Source organism: Anas platyrhynchos, chromosome 5 (genome assembly GCF_047663525.1).
Source record: "Anas platyrhynchos isolate ZD024472 breed Pekin duck chromosome 5, IASCAAS_PekinDuck_T2T, whole genome shotgun sequence".
NCBI lineage: Eukaryota > Metazoa > Chordata > Aves > Anseriformes > Anatidae > Anas > Anas platyrhynchos.
In genome coordinates this window covers 56,891,626-56,915,569 of record NC_092591.1, presented here as the reverse complement: position 1 = coordinate 56,915,569, position 23,944 = coordinate 56,891,626, and the positions used below count along the sequence as shown (strand labels likewise).

The 23,944-nt window shown below is 49.5% G+C and overlaps 1 protein-coding gene across 3 annotated transcripts in view; it reads left to right on the top strand.

The window, feature by feature from the left end:
* Positions 1-5,751: 5,751 nt before the first annotated feature.
* BDNF (brain derived neurotrophic factor) overlaps positions 5,752-23,944 on the top strand; it is a 38,751-nt gene continuing 20,558 nt past the window's right edge. Inside the window, exons 1-3 of one of the 3 annotated variants that reach the window (XR_011809814.1) lie at positions 5,752-8,374; positions 9,972-10,174; positions 10,268-10,462. Coding sequence is in view for 1 of the 3 variants with exons in the window: in XM_027458618.3 (XP_027314419.1) it covers positions 10,172-10,174 (3 nt within the window). In the remaining 2 variants the exon portion in view is untranslated. Of the gene's footprint in view, positions 8,375-9,971; positions 10,175-10,267; positions 10,463-10,907; positions 11,014-23,944 lie in introns of those variants that run through there. The other 2 variants (XM_027458618.3, XM_021274155.4) reach the window with 2 other exon arrangements.

Genomic DNA, 23,944 nt, shown 5'->3' with positions numbered 1-23,944 from the left:
GCCGGAGCACAGCCGCCTCTCCGTGAGGTAAGCCTGGAAAGTCTCGTCTCAACACCAGCCTCGACCGCTGTGGGAGGAGAAATGGGTTGCGAGGGCTGGGATCCAAGCGAGAGGCTCTGATTTCAATCTCTTCCCAAGAATTCCGTTCTGTGCCACAGGCAGCACCTGGAGACGCCTGCTCTCACCTGCGGTCCAGATGTACCCGAGGTGCCCAACCTCCAGTGTGCTGGTGGCCCCTGCCTCTCCCCAGGAAGTGCTGCAGTGAGTGTCACAGCACTTGCCTCTGTCCCCTGGCCTGACCCCATGCTGCTGGGGCCAGCCAGCCCCCACAGGACGAGGGCCACATGTGCCACTTGCTCCTGGGGGCGCGCAGGCAGCTGCTGAGGAACAGCAAGCCGTGCCCCCCGCAGGGTGCAGTGGTGCCTGGAAGGGCAGGGAGGGCCAGCCACAGAGCCTCCCCCCCCCCCCCCCCGCATTTATCTGCTGCATTTGGCTGTACGTAGGCATGGACCTCGGTGCTGCTGGACTTCAGAGCTGGTTATCCGTCGGCACTTTGGGGCTGTTTGTACTGGTAAACGTACGTGGCAGGAAATAAGCTCTACTAGTGGTTCTCAATGGTAGAAACCCTTTGCCATAACGAAGAATGAGGTGCAACTAGTATTATTTAATTAGCATCATTCAGTTATCAGTGCAGACAGGTAACGGCTGGAGTGGCTTGAACAGTTTTAGTTGCCTTTGCTTCTCCGCTGTGCCTGTGAGAGGAGCAAGGCAGGGCAGACAGATCCCAGCCCGGTGCCACTTGGCTCAGCCCCATGAAACCACACAGCTGTGTCAATCCAGAGCAGCTCAGAACTCAGCCTGCACTTCTCAAATCACATTCAAGGCTTTTTTGGTGGCTTTATGTTGTTAATTAACCGTGCAGCGGTTGTTTGAATCATTTCGTCTTACCCTTGTTGTTGTGTTTCTCTACTCTTTGAGAAGATATGTTAGGCCAATACCCAAAATATATTTTTGAAAGAGGCTGGGTGATGAAGGGAGGTGTCACATTAGGATCAGGTGATTTATATGCTGCTGATTAAGTTTAAATAATTGAAAAGTACTGGTATTCTATGACTTTCTTCTTACCTACTTACTTGCGATTAATCATTTGTTTTTCAGCCTACAGTTTTCATTCTAGATTTTGCTCCCAGATTTTTCCTCCAGAGCTCAGCCACGTACTTTAGATTTACTAGGGATTACTCTTAAGCATGGCATGTCGAAAGATTTGTGAGAAACCTGAGAATAAGATAAATGTGAGATTATGAGAGACAGCATCTTCACGGCAACTGTATCTTTCAGACAGCAATCAGACCCACTGAAAGGCAGGGAAACCTTAGGCCAAGTTTCAGTTCAGTCTCACGCAACTGAGCAGACCTCAGAGACTGAAATTACTAATAATGATAGTCATCTGGAGTTTTCCTGAGAAATAATTTGAAGTGATCTTTATTGTACTTATCTGAATCTTCACACCTCCCTTCCTTGGTACTATCTGGGTTACCTTCTCACACTGGAAAACAGGCTCCACGAAAAAATGAGTCACCAATAAGAGATGGGAAAACATCGACATATATCATCAGCTCTCCAGGCCCGCTCTTTGTCCCAAGTGCTGACGGATTAAAAGCCTGATGGCCGAGGGAAGGCTGGCAGGGCGTGCAGGTGAGGCACCATGGGGGATGAAGGATGCGTCCACAGCACGGCTGGGCTTGGGCACTGCAGGCGATGCCTCGAAGGGCATGGGCTGTGGGCAGACAGCAGGCACGGGGCAAGGAGCATGAGCACAAGAAATGCGCTGTAAGCTGTGGGTAAACCCCTAGGGTGGGCGGTGCAAGTCCAAGAGGACTTAAAGCAAGCTGGAATATCTGGTCACTGCTCTCTGCCAAAGCTCTCCTTCTCCTTCTGATTTACGTACGAGTTGAACAACGAGCAGCGTTATACCCCCAGATTAATAATTGCTCCTTGCCAGTGTTTTGCAGATAGGCAGTAGGAACGACTACATATCCTTGATATTATGATACAAATACTTTTCCATGGATCTCTTCCCACTGTCAAGTGATATACCCAGTGGGTACAGAGGAAGAGTCATTATATACTTCTTAGAAAAAAGTGTTGGGACTGCCAAACCTTGACCGGCATTATTATTGTGGGCAAACTGCTCAGGGAGTGAGCTGCAATATCAGATCCATTTACTGGCAGTTTAAATGTTCTCTGCCTCAGTTTTTCTTTTTGTAAAATGGACACAAAAATGTCCTTCAAAGCTGTAATGATCAGTTTGCATTTATGAAAGATCTGAGATCTTTGCATGAAATCCAATAACTGGATGTGATATTCTAAACTGATGAGGAGTGTATGCGGTACAGACACAGGGATAAGTTATTTGCATAGTTTTGTGGAAATAGGCTTAGCAGTGTGATTGCCCACCAGTAATCAGATCAGTAAACTACAGACAGCAGGATGTGATCTAGCCCATACCAAGAGAAACACCCTCATTGCATCCAGCAGATTTGTGGTTTTCCCATTTTCCCATATCTCTGTAGTTATGCAATTTTCACTGAAAAATCACAATTTACAGTTGTGCTTCAAAGTATTTATTCTTAACTATAGGACCTGTGTTGTTCTGCATTTTATCTTTGTTTCTTCAAGAAAGCTAGTATATGGTAGTTTGTGACATTTCCATTATGAAAGATCCTTAACATTAAGCAGTTATTTAGAACCAAAAGCCCTTGCCCTAAGATACATATGGTTGCACTTAAGCTGAAATCACCACTTTATGTTAGAAAATATTGTTTTCATCATAAAAGGTAAGTGTTCCCAGAAGTGTATTAAAATGCTCAGAGATACAAAAGAAAAATATTGGAATTCAATCTTGGGTACCAATGTAAAAATATTTAAATATGCTATAAATTGCGCAGATCCAGCACTGTTCACTGAAGAGTCTTTCAGGTTATTAAAATACTTTCTGTTCAATGAGAGACACTAAAAGTAATCATGCAGTTTGTGTGCTGTTCAGTGTTAGAAACACTTCTGGATATACCTATTCAGTAGAGTTCCCTGGGTCACAAACAAAAGTTACTGCTGCTCCTATGAGGAGCAATTAGAATAGGAGAGTGCATCATAAATGAAAGTGGGAGGGAAAAGGTGTAGATTGTATTTAATTCGACTCCAGTAGAGGTGATGAAAGGCAGAAAGGACTTACGTGGCTGAAGTGGATTGATTCACAGTGACACCCGCACACCCAAAGGCTTGCTGTGTGGTGTGGAAGGCATTGACTCAGAGCCCATGCAGAAGAGCATCTTTAAGGCAAGCAGGCACCCTCACAGGGGACACTCAGTGGAATAATGGCACTTTTTTTTTTTTTGCCAGTCTAGCTCTTCGTGTCAGAAAAGCAAAAGCCAGTTGTGTCATACCTGCTGGAACAGACGAGGTGCTAACTGCCGCCCAGCGCAGGCTTTGCTGGCAGCCCACCTCCCTGACAGGTGAGCAGGTAGAGCAAAAGGAAGGGTGCTGCAGCAGGACGTGGGCTGCAAAGGGAACAAAACCAACTTCAAATGTGCGATGCAAATAGAAGGTAGGAGTAGCAATAGCATTTTTACCAGCAACCTGTAACACTGCCGGCTTTGATGCCTTTACAATAAAATCTTAAGTAAGCCTGCACAAAATCTTCCCTTAGGCTTGCCTCTGCCTTTGGGCAGCTTGCTTTTGGAAAGAGAGCTCAGACCTCAGCTCTACTGCTTCACGTTGATGAAGAACAACAGATAAAATTCACCTCAATAAATAGTGCATATAAGATATGTACTGTATTTAGCATGCACTTGCTGTCCTCTACAGTAATGAACGATCCTAGGAAGAAGTTAGGCAGGCATGAACAGCACCACGCGAGGCAGAAAGCATCGTGCAAATCCTCGAAAGACAACGCATGTGCATGTCCTCGAAGCCGTGTGTGTGCCAACACCCTTTAGATCAAACCCAGGCACACAGCTCTGCAAAATAATATTTTTTTTTTCTGTGAAAATTCACCCATGCTCTGACTGTAAGGTCTGCCAGCAGGATCTGTGAGCTACTGATTTGGTCTCGGGAGTCTCACCCAAGTACCCCTGCTTCTTCAGCAGCGTATTGCTAGTTCCCAGCCCTGCCTGCTAAAGGCAGACAGAGAGACCATGGTGTCTAGCAGGTGATTTGCCCCACGGGGTTTTGTGTGCATTTTACAGTAAATGTACCTTGTGTTAAAGGATCCTTGCAGGAATTCTTATGTAGGAGAAGCTTTATTTATTTAGGTCAGCATTAACACTATTTCCTGACTGTTGTGAATACCATCTCATGGGAGAATTTGTTTGTCATTTTAGTAAGAAAATGGCAGGATAAAGATATACAGGTCAGTTGCAGACAGAGTCAGTGTGGGGATGGTTTTTCGGTTAACTCAGTGCAAGAGCCTGGATGGAGGTTATTATCTTACTAATTACCCTTAGTTCAGTGGTAGCCTCATAACAGCTTCTCTGTATTTCTACTGTCCTTTAGAGTGCTTTTCTCCTACATTACTGTTTCCTTGTTCCCCTCGTCCTGTCATCATCTCACTTCTCCCCTTTCTATGCAGGGGAGTTAAAGGGAACAGAGCTATACTTGAAAGAGTTCATCATATAAATGCAGAGACAAAGTCAAGGGTCGCCCTTACTCAGAACTCTCCAGCATTCCTCAATCATTCTTGCACGATACGCACCTAATTCCTGGTGCTGTCTGCTAACTCCATGTGTAATTTCTTCAGCAGATATTTTGCTCTTAACAATAACACGTTTCCATCATGCTCAAGGCGGTTCAAATACACAGCTGTGGCTGAGAACTCCCATTGAAGTCGATGGGGTATTTGGCTGTAAAGAAGTAGATTAATATGGTTTGGAGATAGTTTCCTTTTAAACATTAACTTAGAAAGGAACTAAAGTATGTGTTTACTTTTTACTCATGAGTACAATTAAGACTAATCCCCCTCGGTTCGGTAAGGGCATTTCTGTACTGGAAGTGCTGGAATTTTCTCCTGACTCAGGGCTGCACTGAACAGCATTTCAGAATGTGACAAGGTGCTGGTGTAGCTTTTTTGAAAAAAATATTTTCCCCACATTTATCGCATATGTTTGCTCTTTTTAAAGGAAACTGAAGAAAGAGTCGGTTTAAATGCTAACTTGTCCACAGATGCTTCCCCTGTGGTTACAAGAAGCAAGATGTATTCTTTATTGCTGCAGGAAAGGGTCCCCCACCATGTCAAAGCACCCAGTAATCAGGTTGCAATAGTAACAGATTACGACTGTCATGTTTCTTTTTTCTCCAGGTTCTGATTTCTCTCCCTATCTCTGGTTTTATTCTAGTAAGAGATACCCGGTGGCTCATTTTGCTCAGGTCATCCAGGAGAACTTACATGGGCCAATAGTTTCCATTACATTTATCTCATCTCCTGTCTTTTGCAGCTCACCTAAGTGAGTGCCACACAAGCAGATGAGATATAGTCCGAACTACATTTGCATCAGAGGTAGTCTGAAGAAAACAAAGCAAGGACATTTAATCTGAGAAGTTCTCCCAAATCACGCCTCTTCCATTGATAACAGAAGGGGTTTGAGCAAAACTTTCTGCAGTGGCTGATGATGAATAAGTATCTCACGTAAAGCTCTCAGGCAGGTTCCTCAGACCTGTCTGCGGTCCTGTCGTTCAACAAGAGCAGTGGGGGGGGGGGGGGGGGACAGAGCCAGATGAAAGCGTAAACTGAAGGATTTCCCCAGCACGAGCAGACCGGTGGCTGGCACAAGGCTGGTATCCCCGCTGTCCCCTCAGCCGTGCCTCCTCCTGCTGCAGCCTTCGCTGCTGTCCCCACAGCGTGGGTACAGTGCTTGAGGTGCCTGCCTCCAGGTCTTGGCCCCAACCACCCGTGGGGACAGGAACCTGATGTTACCCCCATCTCACATCAGTCCCAGCTTCCCTGGCGGTGCTGAGCTCTAGCCAGTGGGAGCTCTTTCCCTCTCTCCTGGTTTTACTGAGCGTGAAGGTGAGCTCGGCATAATTTGTGATTTTTTTTCAAAGAAATGAAGGTGTGAAATGCCTCCCTAAGGCGCTGGCACGGGGTGATGAGCAGGAGAGGCCATCGCCCCCACCAAGGCATGTTTGGAGGAGCCCGCTGGTGCAGCGTGCTCCTTGAGGTGAAAACACAGCAAACGCACCCGCCGCAGCCTGCCTACTCCATAGTATTTCCTGGTATTTTGAGGAGACGGAAAGCAAGCTGAAATGTTCTGGTGCTTTAAAGGAGGACTAAGCATTGGTGGGAGGCTTGTTTAGTATCTGAGTGGGATCATGACTACGATGTTCATCTGCATGTTACCAGCATGGAAAATACGCAATTGGGAGCGGTTTGAAGACGAGTAGGCTCAGGAAGAAAGGGAAACTATTCCAGGGAGGGAGGAGGTAGCGGCTGCTAACGCTTGCAGCACGAAGATCGTGGAAAAGCTGGAGATATCAGACCGGGATAATCTGCAGAAGGAGGAGATCAGGCACAGATCAACACTTTATGGGAGGCTACCCTAAAAGCGTTCTGGCAGGATGGCATTTACCCTCGGGGCAGCAGCAGGGTGGGTGCCAAACCTGCCTGTTGAAGCAGCAGGAGGTTACCAGCCAAATGTGCACACCATGACCCCGGGGGACCTTTCTTTCCAACGTGCCTTCAGTTTGCTGGCGTGTAGAGGAGCTGGCAGCCACGCTTCACACCAGTGATGATGCAACGTAGCTCTCCTTTCAGAAGTGTCTCCATAAAGCTGACAGATGCTGTTATCGCCTGGTTCTGCCCAGATCGCTAGCCCCGGTGTTCCAGGTGGTTTTTGGGTGATGTATAAGCGAGCAGGGAGCAGCATGTGCAGGATGGATGCAAGGTGTCTTCCAGCGCGTGCCTAGCAGGGTAGTCATCTGCACAGTGTGGTAGTCTTTCAAGTATGTGACAAAGCCAACAAATAGCTTGCTGCTTTTGCCTGATGCTCACAGCCAGGGAAGGAACATTTGCAGCTCACTTAGGATTTCGGTGTGTTTGGCAGGTTGGTTCAAGGCACCATGACTTTCTAGCAATGCTCCTGCAGTATTCTTCACATTCTTTTGTCTGAGAGAGGGGAAAATGTATGACTGATTCCTGCTTAATTAGGCCTCATCTGCTAAACACTTTTGTCACTATTTACATATGAGTAGTCCCACTGAAGTCAGGTCCAACAGCTGTATACTTCATCTGGTAACAATGTAAATCCAAGATAAACACACTTGGAACAAGAGATGTACATTGCCTTATATGTATGAACTACCTGAATAGAGCAAATGCTGTGTCGTACAATTCTGGCAAGGGCTAACAGCTATCCTGTTTCAACACCCTGTAAGCAGATCACCTGATTATTAGTCTTAAATGATGGACTAAACTCTTCACACTAGTGCTGACTTTTACTCAAGAGTTATGACTTGCCAAACGAGTAACTTAGATTAATTGTTTATCCCTGTGATAAGATGAAGAAAAAAAAATAATCCTCCACATGTATTCCCATCAAGTATGTTTTTGTGGCTGGGTGTCCCATGGCCTCAGGATCTGTTCTCTTGGAGATAACAACCAGTCAGGAATGGGACACAGGGAGAGGAAATGGCTGGAAACTCGATAGGCAGCTGGGTTTAATTCTGTCTCAGCCCCTTTCCTCATTCCTTTCTTGCAGGAGTCTCTCTGAGCTGCCTGCCAGGGATCCTTCTCCACCGCTGTTATGCATTCACTCGTGTCCTGTCTTTGGCTCTGGTCCCTCAGAGCAACGTGGGCTGTTCTGTCACTAGTGAGGGTCTGTGTGGGGACTGTGACTGCTCTGTCTACCTCCTCCTCCTCTTCTGCCAAGAAGCTTTGCTTTTTGGCATCCCACATCACCCCACCCATGACATTTTGGTCCATACTCCATATCTCTACTGTCTTGATTACTGTGCTTGTTTTTTTTTTCATGAATTACTTCAGACTGCCATGATTGAGGCAATGTAGAGCAAAATCTCCCTTCAGCAAACACATGCTTAATTTGGCCTGATGACCGTGGGATGGGTTATCAGCTGTTGCCTATTCCAGTGAAGTGGGTGGGGTGGGGTTGGATAATCTTAAGCAGAATAGTTCCCCAGCAGCTCTTTGAGATAGCTCTCTAAATGAGTATTTTTGCTTGTTGTTCTGTCAGCATAGCCCTACCTTAGTATCCTTGGTAAAGCTCATCCATTTGCTCTGGGCTAGGCTACTATACCAGCCTGAACTGACTGTGTGTCCTGTTCTTGCTGTGGGTCCTTCTTAGAAAGCCTTCTGTGGAAGTTCTTAGTAAGTTTAATGTTAATAAATCATTATGCTACTGTGATCCAGCAAAGTTTCCTTCTGGACATCCTTAATGATTGAGAACTTTGTCAGAAAGTTAAAATATCTGGAAGTTAATGAGGTGAGAAGTAGGGGAGGAACAGATAGACTACTTTGTTACAAATGATGCAGCTAGACCGACTTTCTGGATGAAAGACTACATTTCTTGAGTTTTGAAGTAAGCGTGCAGAATTGTTTGTTTCTTTTAATTGTACTACTTCTTTATTGAGTTGTCTCTACCCAAACCGCTGAGAATTCCTTGCAGTCAGAAACTTTTAGGGCTCAGATGTGTACTTGTGTAACTTTCTGTCCAAAGCAGACCTCACCGTAGTTGTTCTCCTCCCTAGAGGGAGGGGTGGCAGCTGTTGGCTTAGAAGGCTGGGAGAAGGCATGGTCTGATGTGGTCCCTCTTTGTTAAAACACTTGTGGGGTGTTTTAAGTGGTATTTAGAAAGTGGTGTTCACAACTGGTACTAACACTATCAGTGCTTCCAGTGGTGGAAAGTTCAGTTCCCTGGCTGAAGATCAATACTTAAGGATGGGTCTTGGGTGACAAGCGAGGGGGTAATCTACTGGGTGCAGCCTTACATCAGCAGCAGCCTTTGGGAGCAGCTCTGCCCGTTGCACACCACGCGGGCAGCTTGTGATGCTGACGAAGGGGGTCAGCAGTCCTCTTCTGGGCAGGTTGGCCGGAGCCCCCTCGACGTGCCTTCCCGCACCTTGCCCCCAGGACGGCCGAGGCAGGAGAGTACCAGCTGTACCAGTCTTAGGGCAGCATCTGCTGGTTATTGCATGGATCAACATAAGTGGTTGTCATGGAGGAGGCTGCTGGCTTTGGCTCCCGGGCGGAGGTACCTGAGGCTCGGGCTGGGGGGGCACAGGCTCCGCCGGGGGAACGCCCCGCAGCGCCCGGGGAGCAGCCGCCCGGGAGGGAGCGGCACCGGGCGAGGGGCTCCTGCCTCCGCCTTCCCCCCGGTACCGCCGGCAGCCCCCACAAACTTTGCCGGGGCCGCAGGCCGCCTCCAAAGTCGAGGGCGGGCGGGCCGGTGTCGCCCCCAGCCTCGGCTGGCCGTGGAGAGGGGGGACCCGGGGACAAAACGGGGGGGCGAGAGCGCGGCGGCAGCGCGACCCGCAGCCCTCCCGGGGTCGGGGGGTGGCGAGGAGGGGGCTCGGTGCGGCGGGGGCCGGCCGGGGGCTCCGAGGGAGCCGGTCGGGGCAGCGAGCCGCCTCCTCTGGCGGCGTGCAACAAGTCCCTGGAGCTCTTCCCGAGAGGGCGAGCGAGCCCCGGGGCCGCCCGATGGGTACTCACCTGCCGGCTCCGTGCCGCCCGGCCCCGGGTGCGGGCGGGGAGCGGGGCCGGGCCGGGCCGGGCTCTCCCCGGGAACTTGGCGTCCCGCTCCGGCGTGCGGGGGGCGGCGGTCACGTTCCGCGGCGGCAGCCGGTAACCCCTCTCGTTCATTGGGATCACGTAAGAACTCGGAGGGAAACGTGACTCTGAGCTAAGGCGTTTGCGTACGTCTATAGGTTCTTAAAACTCCCTGCCAGCCGCTTTCTGTCTTCTGTAGGCACCAAGGTGGCGGAGAGTTGAAGCTTGCGGATATTGCAAAGGGTTATTAGATTCATAAGTCACACCAAGTGGTGGGCGATCCACTGAGCAAAGCAGAAGTTCTCACATGATGACTTCAAACAAGACACATTACCTTCCAGCATCTGTTGGGGAGACTGGATTTTAAGACACTTCTGTCTCCAGGACAGCAAAGAAACAATGGTGAGTACCAATAAAAAGCCTATTTTTGTAACTGGGAAGAGGGGAAAAAAAAAAATAAATAAATGAAAGGCTTGCGATGCTGCTTAACGACAGGATCTGGTACCACGGGCTGGGCTGTCTGGCACTTGGCGTGCCGGAGGACGGGACCCGCGGCGGCCGGCAGCACGGCGGTGCGGGCAGCGCAACTTTCCCCGGAACGCTCCGCTGCGGGGCTGCGCCGGGATCCCCGCCTCGGAGAAACTTGGAGCCGCCGGGGAGCGGCGCGGAGCCGCCACCCGCTGCCGACGGCTGTCCCCAGGCGGGCCGGGGGCCGGGCCCTAGCCCCGGGCCGGGCCGGGCCGTGCCGGGCGGGGGCCGGGGCGCGCAGGGGGCGCGCAGAGGCCGCGCAGCGCCGCGCGCTTCACGTGACGGGCACGGCGGCGAGGAGCGGCCGGGGCGCGCAGGGGGCGCGCAGGGGGCGCGCAGCGGCGCGGGGCCGGCGGCGGCGGGGCAGCACCCTGGACAGAGGCGGCGGGGGAGGCCCCGCGCCCCGGCGGGCTCGGGGAGCCGCGGGCAGCCGGTAGCGACCCCCCCGCTCCTCACCCCTCCTTCCCGTCCTTCCCATCCCATCCCATCCCCTCCCCTCCCCGCCCGCCGCCCTCTCGCCCCGCTGGAGCTGGGCGAAGTTGAATTCCTAGCGGTGCGGGCTGGAATAGGAAAAGGAGGAAGAGGAGAAAAAAAAAAAAAAAAAAAAAGAGTCTTGCAAGCTCCGGGGGTTGGTTTGACGGTGTCAAGTTTGGGAAATGCGAGTGTTTATCGCCACGATCTAGCCACTGCTTGTGGTGTTAGCTGTGACTAAGGTAAGCGGGAGGGTGATCCCCCGGCGGCACCCCTCTGCCTGCTGCCCCCGTCTCGGTGCGGTGGGGATGGGTTCCTGCTCTTTGCCGAGTTTTGGTACCTTTGTGGCTGGGCGGTGTGTGGAGGCTAGCGGAGGTAGGAGCAGCTTGATGAGATTTCACTACGACTGGAGTTAAGTTGTGCCTGATTTAATCTGGGAATCTCGTATCTCGATGTGCGTGTGCATGCTTTGGGCAGAGATGCAACCGATCTTTACCTAGATAAGCAGATGCGACGGATTTTTCCCTAGCCGGGGATGGAAGTTGCTTTTGCATAGCTAAAGAGATGCAGCTGAGCTCTAGCTGGCACTGTGCACAGCTGATCTCGCATAGATAAAGAGACGCAGCTGATCTTTACCTACATGGAGATGAGCCGGTCCCCAGCTTGAGGGATCGCTGATGGCCCATCTGTGTGTGCGAGCTACGACGGAACGGGAGCGCCGTGCATGTATTGCTGATGATCCAATATCCGCAGCTACTTTGCTATAATTAAAAGGGGGGGGGGGGTGGGGGGGAAGGTGTTTGACAAGCCTGAAACCCAAACGCAGCCCCCCCACCTGGAGATCGCTCGGATAAGCTTTCTGCTCATCTCCCTCTCTCTAGTCTCCCCCCCCCCCCCCCCTTCCTACGTAGAAATGTAGCTAATAATATTTAGTCTCCGGGCTAAAAATAAGCTCTGGAAAGTCAGCAGTTTGGCGGAGCAGCGGCGGTAGCGGCAGTGCTCGCAGGTAGACCAGCTCCGGGGGTCTCCGGCTGTGCGCGGAGCCCGTGCATTGATTCACCCCCCCCCCCCCCCAGCCACCCCCACCAAACCCGGTGGTGTTTTTGGGGGGGATTTCCTCCCGCGGAGGAAAGGGGGGGCTCCGAGCCGAGCCGCACTGCCTCGGCGGGGAGACCCCGGCCCCGTGCCCCCCTCCTGGCCCCGAGGGGCGGCCGGGCCGGGCGGCGCCCCCCTCCCGGGCACGGCGGGGGCGCTCCCTGCGGCACAGCCCCGCGGCCGCCCCGCTGCGGCGCCGGGCCCCGCCGGGGAGGAGGCAGCGCTGGATGGAAGGAAGGAGGGATGGATGGAAGGAAGGAAGGAGGGAGGAAAGAAGGCAGGGAGGGAGGGAGGGAGGATCCCGCGGCCCCGCCGCCCCCGCCTCCCGCCGGGCTCCCGCTCCGGCTCGCACGTAGCGGCGCCGAGGAGGGAACCCCCCGGCAGGCGGGGAGGGGGCGGCATCCCCGCTGCGCACCCGGGGGCTTCCCCCCGCGCCCCCCCGCGGCGCCGTTGTCACGGCGACCGCCTCCCACCCACCCACCCCCCCCCGTGGGCACCGTCCTGCGTGGGCCGGGGATGCCCCCCCCCACCCCCGAGCCCAGCCAAAATGGAGATGCTGCGGGACGGCCCCGGGGGGCTGCGCGGGGCGGGGGGCTCGCTGCCCCCCCGGAGGAAAAGGGCCCTGGGCCGGGCAGGGACGGGCGCAGGAGCGGTGTATTTTTCCGTTTCCACTTTGAAAACTTGCGTTTGCCGGGATGCCCGGGCTAGGCGCGATGGGAGGCGTTTCTCGGCAGCTCTGAGGCGAGGAGGAACTCGTCGAGAAGAGGCCGGCCTCGGGAGTGTCTGTCGTCGGCAGGCTGCAGCGCACTCAAACGCACCTCCTTTGCGGTCCCCGTGTCACTACATTCGTACCCAAACGTCCTCTGACCTGTTTTCGCTTGGGAAGGAGCCAGGTGGTGCCACTAGTGCCTGAACGCACGTACTGGGGTCTGGTGGCCGTGAGCCTTACCCAGGGCCGTCCAGTCCCCAAAATACACGGCTCTGGTACAGAGGAGGTTGCCAAGGAGCTTCTGTTTATGTGAATTTCCCACTCCGGGGATAATCTTGTATGTCTTCATCCACTTTAATTTTACACCCGTTACTTTGTCACCAGCTCTGAAAACCTCTGGGTTCTGATATTGCCCTTCCTGCCTCCGCCGCCTTGTTTGTGCCCAGCTCCGATCGCTCTCTGCGGAGACGAATGGGACGGCCAGCCGCTAACAAATGACACGGGGCCGTATTTGGTCACATTTGCTCGCAGTGACTCATACCTTAATCTGCAAGTAGCTTTATTGATTTTAGTACCTAGTATTTCTCCAGGAGCTGTCACCCATTTGGTGGTGGTTCGTCACCGCCGTTCGTCTCTTATGGTTATGATATTGTAAAATGTCCGATCTCCTCTGAGTACCTCTCCGTCCTGCAAAGCTTTGACGTGGCAGCCTGTCTTTCTCCTTTTTAACGGTTCTCTGTTTATTTTACCTGATGCCACAAGTGTTGTTTTCAGTTGTTCGGTGACTCTCAGGTGTCTGTGTCCAGCGTGAGATGTTTTTCTACGTGGCATTTGACGTAGGCCTGATCTTTCCCAAAGTTCTTCATTCTCTGTACCTCTCCATTTGCATAACCACTTGATTTTCAGAGTACTTCAATAATTTTCTAATTTCAAATGATCTGACAGTTCCCACTGCTTATTTCTAGAGGCCTTCTCTGACAGGCCTGGGGGATTGCGTAGCATTTCATTGATCCGAGGTGGCTGGATTTGACTTTGCACAGCGAGTCCTTTATTTTGTTTCTTTAGCACACCAATATTGTTGAGCTCTCAGAAATGACCAAAGAAAATGCAGGCTGGCTGCCATTTAGTAACCATGTTCTGCTTCCTAAATACGGTGGCATACGATTGCCCAGCCATGAGAAATTCTGGAAAGGTGGATGAATCCCTAGGGAGAGATTTTGCTCAGTGCTGTAAGTCTTACCATGAATCACTGTAGTAAATCACCACTGAGCACTCTAAGATGTAGCTGCTAGAATTTTTTTAATCAGGTACACAAACAAAAAGAGCATCCATAAGGTTTCAGGAGATCTAGTTCATTCCTCTAGCAAAAAATAGTAATTTCAAGTGCTGTAAACAGCATCTTGTGTAAGGAACAGTACCTCTCTGAAAATCAGCAGGTTCCTTCAGACTTGGCAAACAGGCAGGTAGCACAAGCTGAAAGACGTATGGAGAGGCGCTTTCACAGCTTCCTCCCCTTTGGGCTAACATTAGATGGAGAATGCCGCATTTCTTTCATTTGTGGAAAAAAACCCTTGGATGGAGGCTTGGAAACTGGGGCTAACAAAAACAGGCTCGTCCAAGTGGCCCTTAAAATGGGGACAATGGCTGTTGGGGCGTAAAGAGCTAGAAAGAAGGATCTGAGGAAAGTAGGTCTGGCTTCGCCATGCTTCTTGCCATTCACAGTTGGTGAGTCCAACTAGCAATAGGGACCACAGATTATGGGCAGATGATACATAAACATGAAATACTTCTATGCCTGGCAGTAAGGGTTTTAAACAAATCTGAGCAGCCCGTGTTTCCCTTACATGTGGGTTTCCAAATATTTTTGTGCTTCTTTTCTGCCTCTCTCCCACCTCATTGTTGGGAATGCTGAAGTGCCCTGGCAGGGAGATGTGATGGGACGTCCTGAGGCTCGTGACGAGCTGCTCAGTGTGCAAACCGCCCAGCAGCTTTGGTGATCCCAGCACCCACGCACAGGCAAGGTGCAGTGCAACGCAGGGCACTGACTTCTCCCATTCCCTGAAAATATCTCTGAGACATACTCTTGCAAAATTATAGCCAGGAAAACATAACGACTGACATAGAGTTCATATAACAACTGCCCACCCATTTCATTATTTCACAAATGTGTGATTCGTGCTTGTGAGCTGTCACTGTTAACATTTCCATCTGTCTCAATATTGCTTCTATTCTTAGTTGCTATGTGATAGATGTAGGTGTATGAAAAGGATTTCTCCCCCTTCCCTGTGTCATGAAACAAAATAAACGAAAGCCACATATGTGTATCCGTGCCTTTCATGAGGGCAGTAAGAAATACCGGCACCCTGGCGGCACTCCCTCCCTTGGAAGTAGTGGTGGAGTAAGAAACACACGGCTGGGGCCTCTGGGTACTACTGCTGGAACACGTACACAACGGGGTGAGACGTAAGTTAAAACCTAACCACAAAAGAACAATATTGCTTTGATCTCCTTTTGAACGTGTAGCTTTGGAGACCTATTTTCCTATCACATAAGTATGGGAGTAATTTTGCTTATCGCGTAATCCTAATTGGTGGTTTCCTGAGGCAGCCTCAGAGGGCAGATAGCTGGGACACACTTGAGCGTTCAAAGGGCTGGGCCCTTGGCTGTAGGGAGCTTTCCAGACCTGGAGCCTCCAAGGTACTCGTTGCTCGGACAAACAGAAAACTCTCCACATGAGGCAGGCAAGTCCTGCATTTCTCCATGTGTGTGTGTGCCGGTGCTGGATGTGGTGGGATACCCATAAACTCTCATGATCTCCTTACAAAATGCACCTTTCAGAGTGGCTAATAGCCACAGCCCACCTCCAGCCCAGCCTCTCGGCGGGGGTTTTGCTGGGGGTCTCAGCCTCTGCACTCCCCCTGCTCCTCCGCAGGTAAGTGGCTCCCCGGGGCCTCCCACGGGCGGTGTGCGCGGTGGGGCTGTCATTGGCTGAGGTCTCGCCAGAAGCACCCAAATATATACTTTCTCTTCCGCCCGCCTCTTAGTGGTCTGGTCTCTCTTTGTTTTTCTTCCCAAAAATAGCACGCACAATCCAAATTTAACAAGCGTAAATCGTACACGCTGGCCTCCAATTTATTTTGACATTTGGCAAGAATGATTACGCGACGCGTTCATTAAGTCATAACATTTCCACTACTTGGCCATTTCAGATCGTTATTGACTGTCGCGCATGTGAAAATAACAAATTTATTTATTTCAAAATGGGAAGTAGACCACAAACCTCTGAAGACATTGTGTTGTTTCTGGATGCAATGTATACAGAGACTTCTAGACGCATAGGTCTCACCTGGTTGTAAGAAAAAATGGTTCCTTTCTGAAAGGGGTGAGGAGGGGCTTATCATCCCCTGAAATGTTTATAGGGTTGTGCAGTGAAGGCGGTCTAGGCAGACAAGTTGTTTCCTTTTTCTTAAACAGAGCCCCTTCCTCCTGACAATCCTTTGTGGGGCTTATGAAAAATGCATTAAATAGTTACGGTAATAGATAATTAGATGGACCAGCTAAAAGCAATATGAAAGGGGGCTGGTAGCACAAGGATTGCAGAAGGTGTGTGGGCATTTTGACATCCAGAAAACATTATAGATCTGGTCTCAGCTACCTCAGTCTCATGATGATAATTAAGAAATGTGGGTGTAGAAAAGCTATTCGCATGGTTAGGTTGGATTATTGCTGCAGTTCAAAACACAATTGGCACAGACACCCACATTGGACATGATTGCCCTTTGATGAGGCAGATACTGACTTTTTAAAGTTGACATAGTTAAAATTATGTCTAAAGTTTATGGGGCCACAAGCTTCTGACTAGATTCCATTATTATAACAAATTGTAACACACAAGCTGAAGCACTTTAAAAGGGAAAAAAAAAAAAAGAGGAACGTTGAGGAGGAAGGGACCCTGGCAGTGAGAATGCTTCAGGATTTAACCCTTCTCTCATCTGTTCAGCAGAACAGAAGAACATGGGTGATGTCCAGAAGGTTTGCTTCATGTGAGTTTCATATGCATTTCCATGCATCCTCTTCAGAGACAGGCTAGAGGGAAAGCCAGCCAGGCTGGTTCCTTGTCTGCTTCATTGTTAACCTGGAGCATAAATCTGGCTCCTCTACAGCTTGTGTGTTGTGTGACAGATCTTTGTAGTTTTTTGCCTCAGTTTGTTCATCAGCAATCCAGATGTGTTACAAAACTCTTATCTGAGTACTAAAAAGATGAAAAATACCATGGATGGAAAAATATTTCAAGATTCTTTTTAAGTAGAATTTATTTTTTTTTTTCAAAGAGATGAATGTGAATGGGAAGAGGATGATGAAGACTGTATGGATGGGGTCTGTTAGTGCATAGGGTAGGACACAGCAGTATAGCTTGACCTACTCACTCTTGCAGGTTGTTATCTCTCTGTTAGAGACACTAAACATGTGCAGTTATGGAAACTTCAAAATATTGACTTCAGGCATGATCCTGCTTTTGGGTGTATTTATTCTTTTGTGCAGTTGACTTTTTAAAACAACAACAATGGAAGAAGGTTACATGGTGGCCCAGTGGTCATTCTGTACTTATCACTTAACTCCCGTTCAGTTTTTCCCCAAGGAACCACAAAAAGCCACATGTTGATGAGACAGATCTGCAACAGCATCTGATGCTTCAAAATCATCTCTTTTCCAAAACCTCCAATGCAGACTCAGTTCTATATTGTTTGACGCTGTGTTCAAAGAGGCTTTCAATATTTCCCAATAAAACTATCATCAAAAACCTTACAATGACATTTGATATAACATTCAGATGCAAAACTAACTTTATAATGAGGACAATGGATTTCAGGCAAACAGGTGGTAACTAAAAGGAAAAAAAATGACAGCAAATACCTTTTGAAAACTGACCAACTCTACTGAGAATGGGATGCAGTGAAAGTCATGAACGGGGTCAAGAGAATGGAGCTGCCGAGGTAGTTAGTTGGCTCTGTCAAATAAATGTTCATTCACATCTGTTGAAAGTTTATAAAACCATTTGAGAGGATATTTGGCTGAGTTTTGTAAACAGATATCTGATAAAATAAAATTTGCCAAGGAAAAAAAAAAAAAAAAGACCTAACAGTTTTAAAGCGAGGCTAAATTCTTGTTTTGGAATTTTCCAGTGGATGACAATGTATCTCAAACATCCTTTGCTTCTGTGCATGCCCCTTGCTGAAGCCTGAAGTGTGATACCGCTTATGCTATTGTTGAAATTTTATTGCATCAGAAAGGAAAAAATGAATAATGTATCTATTGGCTACAGAAAGACATCCACACAAGGAATGAATCTTAGAGTATTTCCCATATCAGTCTCTTTCTGTGTCCCAAATTTGGTTTACCACCTAAGTTATTCTAAGTCCTTATACCACACTCATCCTTCATCGTGGTATTTGAACACCTTTCTAAGTGACATGACTAATATCTGCCACATGTTTCGCACTCATCCTTTCCCAAGGGAACTAATGCTTCAAGGCTAGCTTTTTTTCCTTGGCTTTTCTTGCTGTGCTTCAGTCTCTCACAAAGGTCGGGGTGGTGTGAGAGGTAAGAATTTCATCGTGGATGCACCTGATTCTTCTCTTTCCCCTGGTGCTTGCCGCTACCTCAGCCATCCGTCACTCTATCCACCACCTATTCCCCAGGCAGATCTGATTCTCCTGCTCTTCCCGCCCACCACCTGTTGTTTGCCTGCTCCCAAATCCTTCACCTAGACTCAGTCGTCAGCTGCCCGACCACAGTCATAGTCCAGGATACCCACTGCTGTTCTTAGCTTTTTTTTTTCTTTTTTTTTTTTTTTTCGAACTCTTTCAAAGATCCCAGCTTCTCTGACTTCAGAGAGGCTTTTGTTCCCCAGTCTATCGCCTTTGGCACCAAATAGTTATTTTTATCATCCCATCAAAGATCTCCTGCAGCATTCACTAAGGAAAATTCTGCTAGCTCACAATTTTTAGGGAGCCCAAAGCGACCAAAATATCTGACAAGAAGGCTGAGCCTTTTTTTTTAAGGCAAAGCGAGAAAGTTAATTTTAAATGGTGAGAATGTCATAATCGTTTATCCAGAGGGATTTTCCAGACAAAGTGGGGCGGAAATTCAGGCTCTCACGAGGCACGCGCTTCAGGGCAGAGGAGAGACGGAGAAGATGGACTTTCCACATTTGTTTTCTGCTGGGTTCGCCCCATCCCCTGGCACGACAGCACGCCCCAGAGCAGCAGGGCAGGACCGAGGCGATGTACTGCCGCCTCCTCCACCACCAGAGGCCATTTCACCAGCTGCTGCTTCTGTGTGACAGCTGCCCGGGGCTCTGATTAGCAGCACGGCTTCCAGCTCGCCTCTGCCAGGGCTGTAAATGCGAGGCATGTGTGTGCGATGCCAGTTCCCTCTCAGAAACCGAGAGTCGGGCAGGCTTCAGCGCCTGTTCCCCCAGGACGTACTGGGGATGATGCAGACGCAGTGCTGAGCCTCGTTTGGATCTGTTTGCCTCTTTATTTCCCTCAATTTGCATTTCCAATGTGGTTTTCAAGCTGGGATGGCAGCAGAGCTCACCTGTGTGACCCCCTAGGTGCCTTGCAGGCCAGCCCTTCCCAGGAAGCCCACAGTTGTCTTTGGCTCCTGGCGCTAATTGCAGGGGGCGTTAATGCCCTCCTGCCCCGCAGCAGCCTCTCCCTCTCCGATCTGGCTACAGAGCTGTCAGTGGCCGTGGGTGACAGCCCAGACAGGGAACAAGGGCCGGGGGGACTTTGACTCCGTCTGTAAAGAGGCAACCCCTGTCTCTTGGTAGGGAAGGGGTAGGAAAGGAAAGTTAGAGGGTTGTATGTATCCCTGGCAGGCTGGTGCTGGGTCACAGCATCTCCCAGGGCAAGCTAGCTGTGTGGCAGGGGCTGTCTGGACAAGAGGGCAGCAAACCCAGCTGTGAAATGAGCTTGTTGTCATTGTGCATCCCAAACTCCGATAACCACTGCAGGTTTCCGGCAGTTTACGGGGCCTACGTTAAGAAACTAATCAGAAACAAGCCCCTAGATTATACCAGTTCTTATTCATTTTCTTTTATCTCAATACAGCTTCTTAAAAGAATATTTTTAACGGATCTTTTAAACATTTCTAGTAAGAGGCAATAGACAAAATGTCATAATTTCCATATGAAGGAGTTTCTGTCAGTGCAATTCCTTTCTAAAAAGCCATTTTACCCTAATATGGTCCCAGAGTTTAAGTAACATATTCTGTCGCAATGACTTTTGCATCAAAACAATTTTTCTGTGTTTCATATCCAAGAAAAAATGTTGAATATTTAAATTCCGTATCCTTTTTGATCTTAATTCCCATCACAGAAGAGCTCTTTAGGCCTCATCAATGTGCTCTAGGTACAATATCAGAGTATATTTTTCATATGATGGGATCTAACCCAAATTAGGAAACCAAAGGGGAACACGCTATACGTGCCTGGAAGGGAAACGGATTCTGCTCCGAGCACGGAGCAGGGTAAAGCATCAAACAGAAACGTAACAAATATAGAATAATGGTTTAAATTCCTCACTGCAGAATCCTTGCTTAAAACCTAGCACTGGGCTCCGTACTGATTTACACACTTTGCATTCCTGCTGACTTCAGTGGTGTTTATATTCAAATAACCAAAGGCACAATAAGGCCGAGCAGGACATCATTGGATTGTAATGAGTTATAGCTGATTAAACAGGATAACTAATGGAAAACAAGGCGGTGTTTAAAGGCACCACTCCTTTGCAAGCATTTGCTTTTCAGCCGTATAAACTCCACAAAAACTTAAGAGTGTCCAGGAAATAAATGCTAATAATGTTTATGAGCTTGTACCCAAAATGCATGGGACCTCAGGCTCAGGTGTCCTGCTGGAGCAGGGGCTGGGTTTTGCTCCTGCACATGGGGTGGCGACATGGTCTTGTGGAGGCCACGTCCTCCCGTTTGAGAAGAGGCATTGGGCTCAAGGAAGGTTATTTAAACGCTGCTTAAAAATTTGCATTGGTTTTCTGCTTTAGCACTTCTGCACTTTCAGACCCGGAGAGGCTGCACATCTGTCCCGTGCTCCTATCCCACCTCTGGGCACCCGTCACCGCCAGCCCAGCGCCCGTGGCTGGGCCTTCAGAGCCGCGCGTCCCTGCCATTAATCTCCCAGGCGGAATGCGGCAACGCTTCTACGCCACATGGTTCCAGTTATTAAATTAGCAGAAGATTAACAATCCCAAGTGTTCAATAAACAGAAAAGACAGCAAACAAATGAAATGCGTTAGTTAAGGGAAATTTTGGCTTTAATGCAACTAATCCGGCGTTTGTGTTGTGAACCACAAGTCGCGGTGACTGGGGGAGGAAGAGGACGTGATGTGGTCCGGGTTCTGCTGCCGCACTGACAATTTCACCTCACGATTAGTAAAAATGTCTGCTGCTCCTCAGCTACTTCTCTCTTTACTGCTCTGTTTGTTAGCATGGAGAATATTTTTACCTCTCGAGATGCTTCTTAGGTGAAATAATTTGATAACCTGTTTTAAAGGGCATCATCCTCGGGGCAGTAGAGCTGTGCGGCCCACACCTGGCGAGCTGGGGCCTGATGTCAGAGGAGAGGTTTGCTGCCTAAAGCCAAGTAACCACAAAGGGGCATTTGCAGTGTGGCCACAGAGGTTTCACCGAGGTTTTGGGGCTGGCTTACTTTTAGGATGTATCCAAAATAAGCTCTCCAGAGTTACGGACTGAGTAGGGTTTGGTGAGGCACGTGGATGGAGTCAGGTCAGACAAGGTGCCTGGCTAAGTTTATTAAACCTCTGGAATCTGATCCCTTTAAATATTAAAAATAATCCGCTGCATTGCATCTAATTGAAGCACAGTGAGTACGTCGAGGAAAGGAGAGCTGACTCAATCCCAGCACCTTTCACCCACACGCACACCACCCGCTTGCTGATCCCCTTCCAGCGCAGGGCTCCAGTGGCCGGCTCTGTCACAGGAGTGTCCCCGGCCATCTCGTCTCACTGCCCGCGGCTCTGGTTTCCCCCAGCCCCAGGAACCACACGCTTCTGGCCTCCAGGGCCAGAGGAGGTTCTCTTTCCCCTTCCCACACCAGCGTGGAGCCTGCCTTGTGCCGCTCCTGTCCCGCTGTTGGGGTGGCTGTGCCCGGCCAGGAGGCACGCTGATGGGGCACACGTGTGCACCAACCACCACGTGTGACTCGCTCTCAGTCTCAGCACCGACCGATGCCAGCAGAGGCACCTGCACAGGGGGGCGAGGCACGGGTGCAGCAGGGGCGAGCTCCGCAGCAAGTACGGTCATGAGCAGCTTCATGCCTCTCCGCACGGCGGGCGCGTGCACTTCCTCGTCGGCAGGGAGCTGATCTGCACCTACCACAGAGCTTTGTTGCTGCAGCAGTTCCGTGCGTGTAAATTGCTCTGAAATCCCTGACTAGGAGGCATGGGACAGGATCCAGGGTACAGATCCCCCGCATGATGGAAAACTGGCATACCTTTTGCAGACATGAGAAGAGACCAATTACTCTAATTGTTGGTTGGAGTTTTTTTTTAATTTGCTTTTGCTGTAGCTGCAGGGTGACGGCGCCGAGCTATTAGGTGATATTTTCTCCAGTAAAAATGTTGTGGTTTCAGTCCCAGAGATTGAAAGGGTAGATTTCGCTGCTTTGTCCTGTACACACACAGCCTGAGAACCGCATCTAATGAAAGATCTTTGATTTTGCATTCCCACCTTCACTCTTTCTTGTAATGCTTTCCCTGCCAAAATGAGGCCGAAGCACCTCTCCGTGGACGTTGCTCACCGAAGGTGAAATTTCGATCGGTGCTGACAGTGAGCACCCCGAGCTGTTGAGGGCACGGCAGCCTGGCCACCCGGCAGGCCGCAGCCACAGGGCTGGACGTGGGGTGACACATGGGATCCCCAGCGAGGGGTTGGGTCCCCAAGGGTGCTGAGGGTTTTCTGGTCCCACTGGTGTCAGCAGGGTGCATGAATGGCTCCGGGGCATGCGCTGTGATCACTGAATCATCAGAGAGTGGCGTCACAGCTCAGTCACCGTCTTACGAATGCGATACGCCTGCAACCTCCAATCGTGTTTATAACTCATTGCAATTCTTAGCATTGCTTGAGTTGGAAAAGTTTATTTCAATGAACTTTCCAGTCCCTTAATGTGAAAAAATAGCAAAGATAGGTAACTAGGAAACATGAATAAACATAATTAAACATAAAATACTTGTAGTGATATAAGAACTGACCTCAGGCAATTAAAATTATTAATAGAAAAAATACTCTAGTGTCAAAACCCGAGCACATCAACATCATTCTCATTTGTGTAATCAGGACTAGTTTATATTTCCTGACAACCAAGTGAGAGGGAGTCCAAGTTGCAGCTTCTTGACCTTTTACTCTTTGAAAAACAGGTTGAGATATTGTGTTAATGAAACGGGGAGTGTAAAGATACAGCTGTGGGGGGAGGCTGAAGTGCCTTTTGTGTATTGACCAACTGTGGACCTTTTAAGAAGTTTATTCTTTTCTAATATTGACTTTTTTTATTGCTTCTCTTACAATTGCAATGGGGGAATTTAAGAGCCCCACAAACTACTTTATCATACAATTAGTTTATCAGTAAATTTGGACCCTGTGCATCAATCACTGTAATGCATAACCTCCACTGAGACAGAAACCAGATGTGCGTGCTTCTGCTTTGCTCTTTGTAGTATCTATGGCATCGTTAGTGCCTATGCTATAGTTTAAATTGAATTCAGCAAAAAGCAACAGTCCTACCCCCCTACAAGCAGTCTGATACTGCTGCAGGGATAAATCAACATTATATTGATTGACAACTCTTAGTCGTACTATTTCTTACTCTTTCCTGTCGCTGTGTGGAATAGGGTGAAGTGTAATTGGTGCACGCAGAAAATAATTTTAACCAGTTAGGTGCAGGAAGAAGAGGCTCAGTGTCAAGGTGGGCACGCTGTGGTGGGGACACCAAAGGCTCGATGCACCGAATTAGTGCAGCCCACGCTGTCGCCCTCCTGCCAAGCACCACCAGGCTCTGTTGCCCACAGAGCCCAGCTGGGGCTTTGCACCCGTGGCCGGACAGCAGGCGTCCTGCAGAGAGAGGTGCAACGGGAGCAGTCATCGTGGGACGCCTTGGGACCTCTGATCCTTACACATGGATTGGGAAGGCGAGGGCTTGTGGACACCTCTAAGCCCCACGGGCATCCTGTGGAACAAGAAGTTGCACTCTGACCAGGGAAGTGTCTCCCTGAGAGGATTATTGGTTGCTTCACAAACTAGTGCCATGTGGGCCCAACCTGGTGGGGCTCATTCAT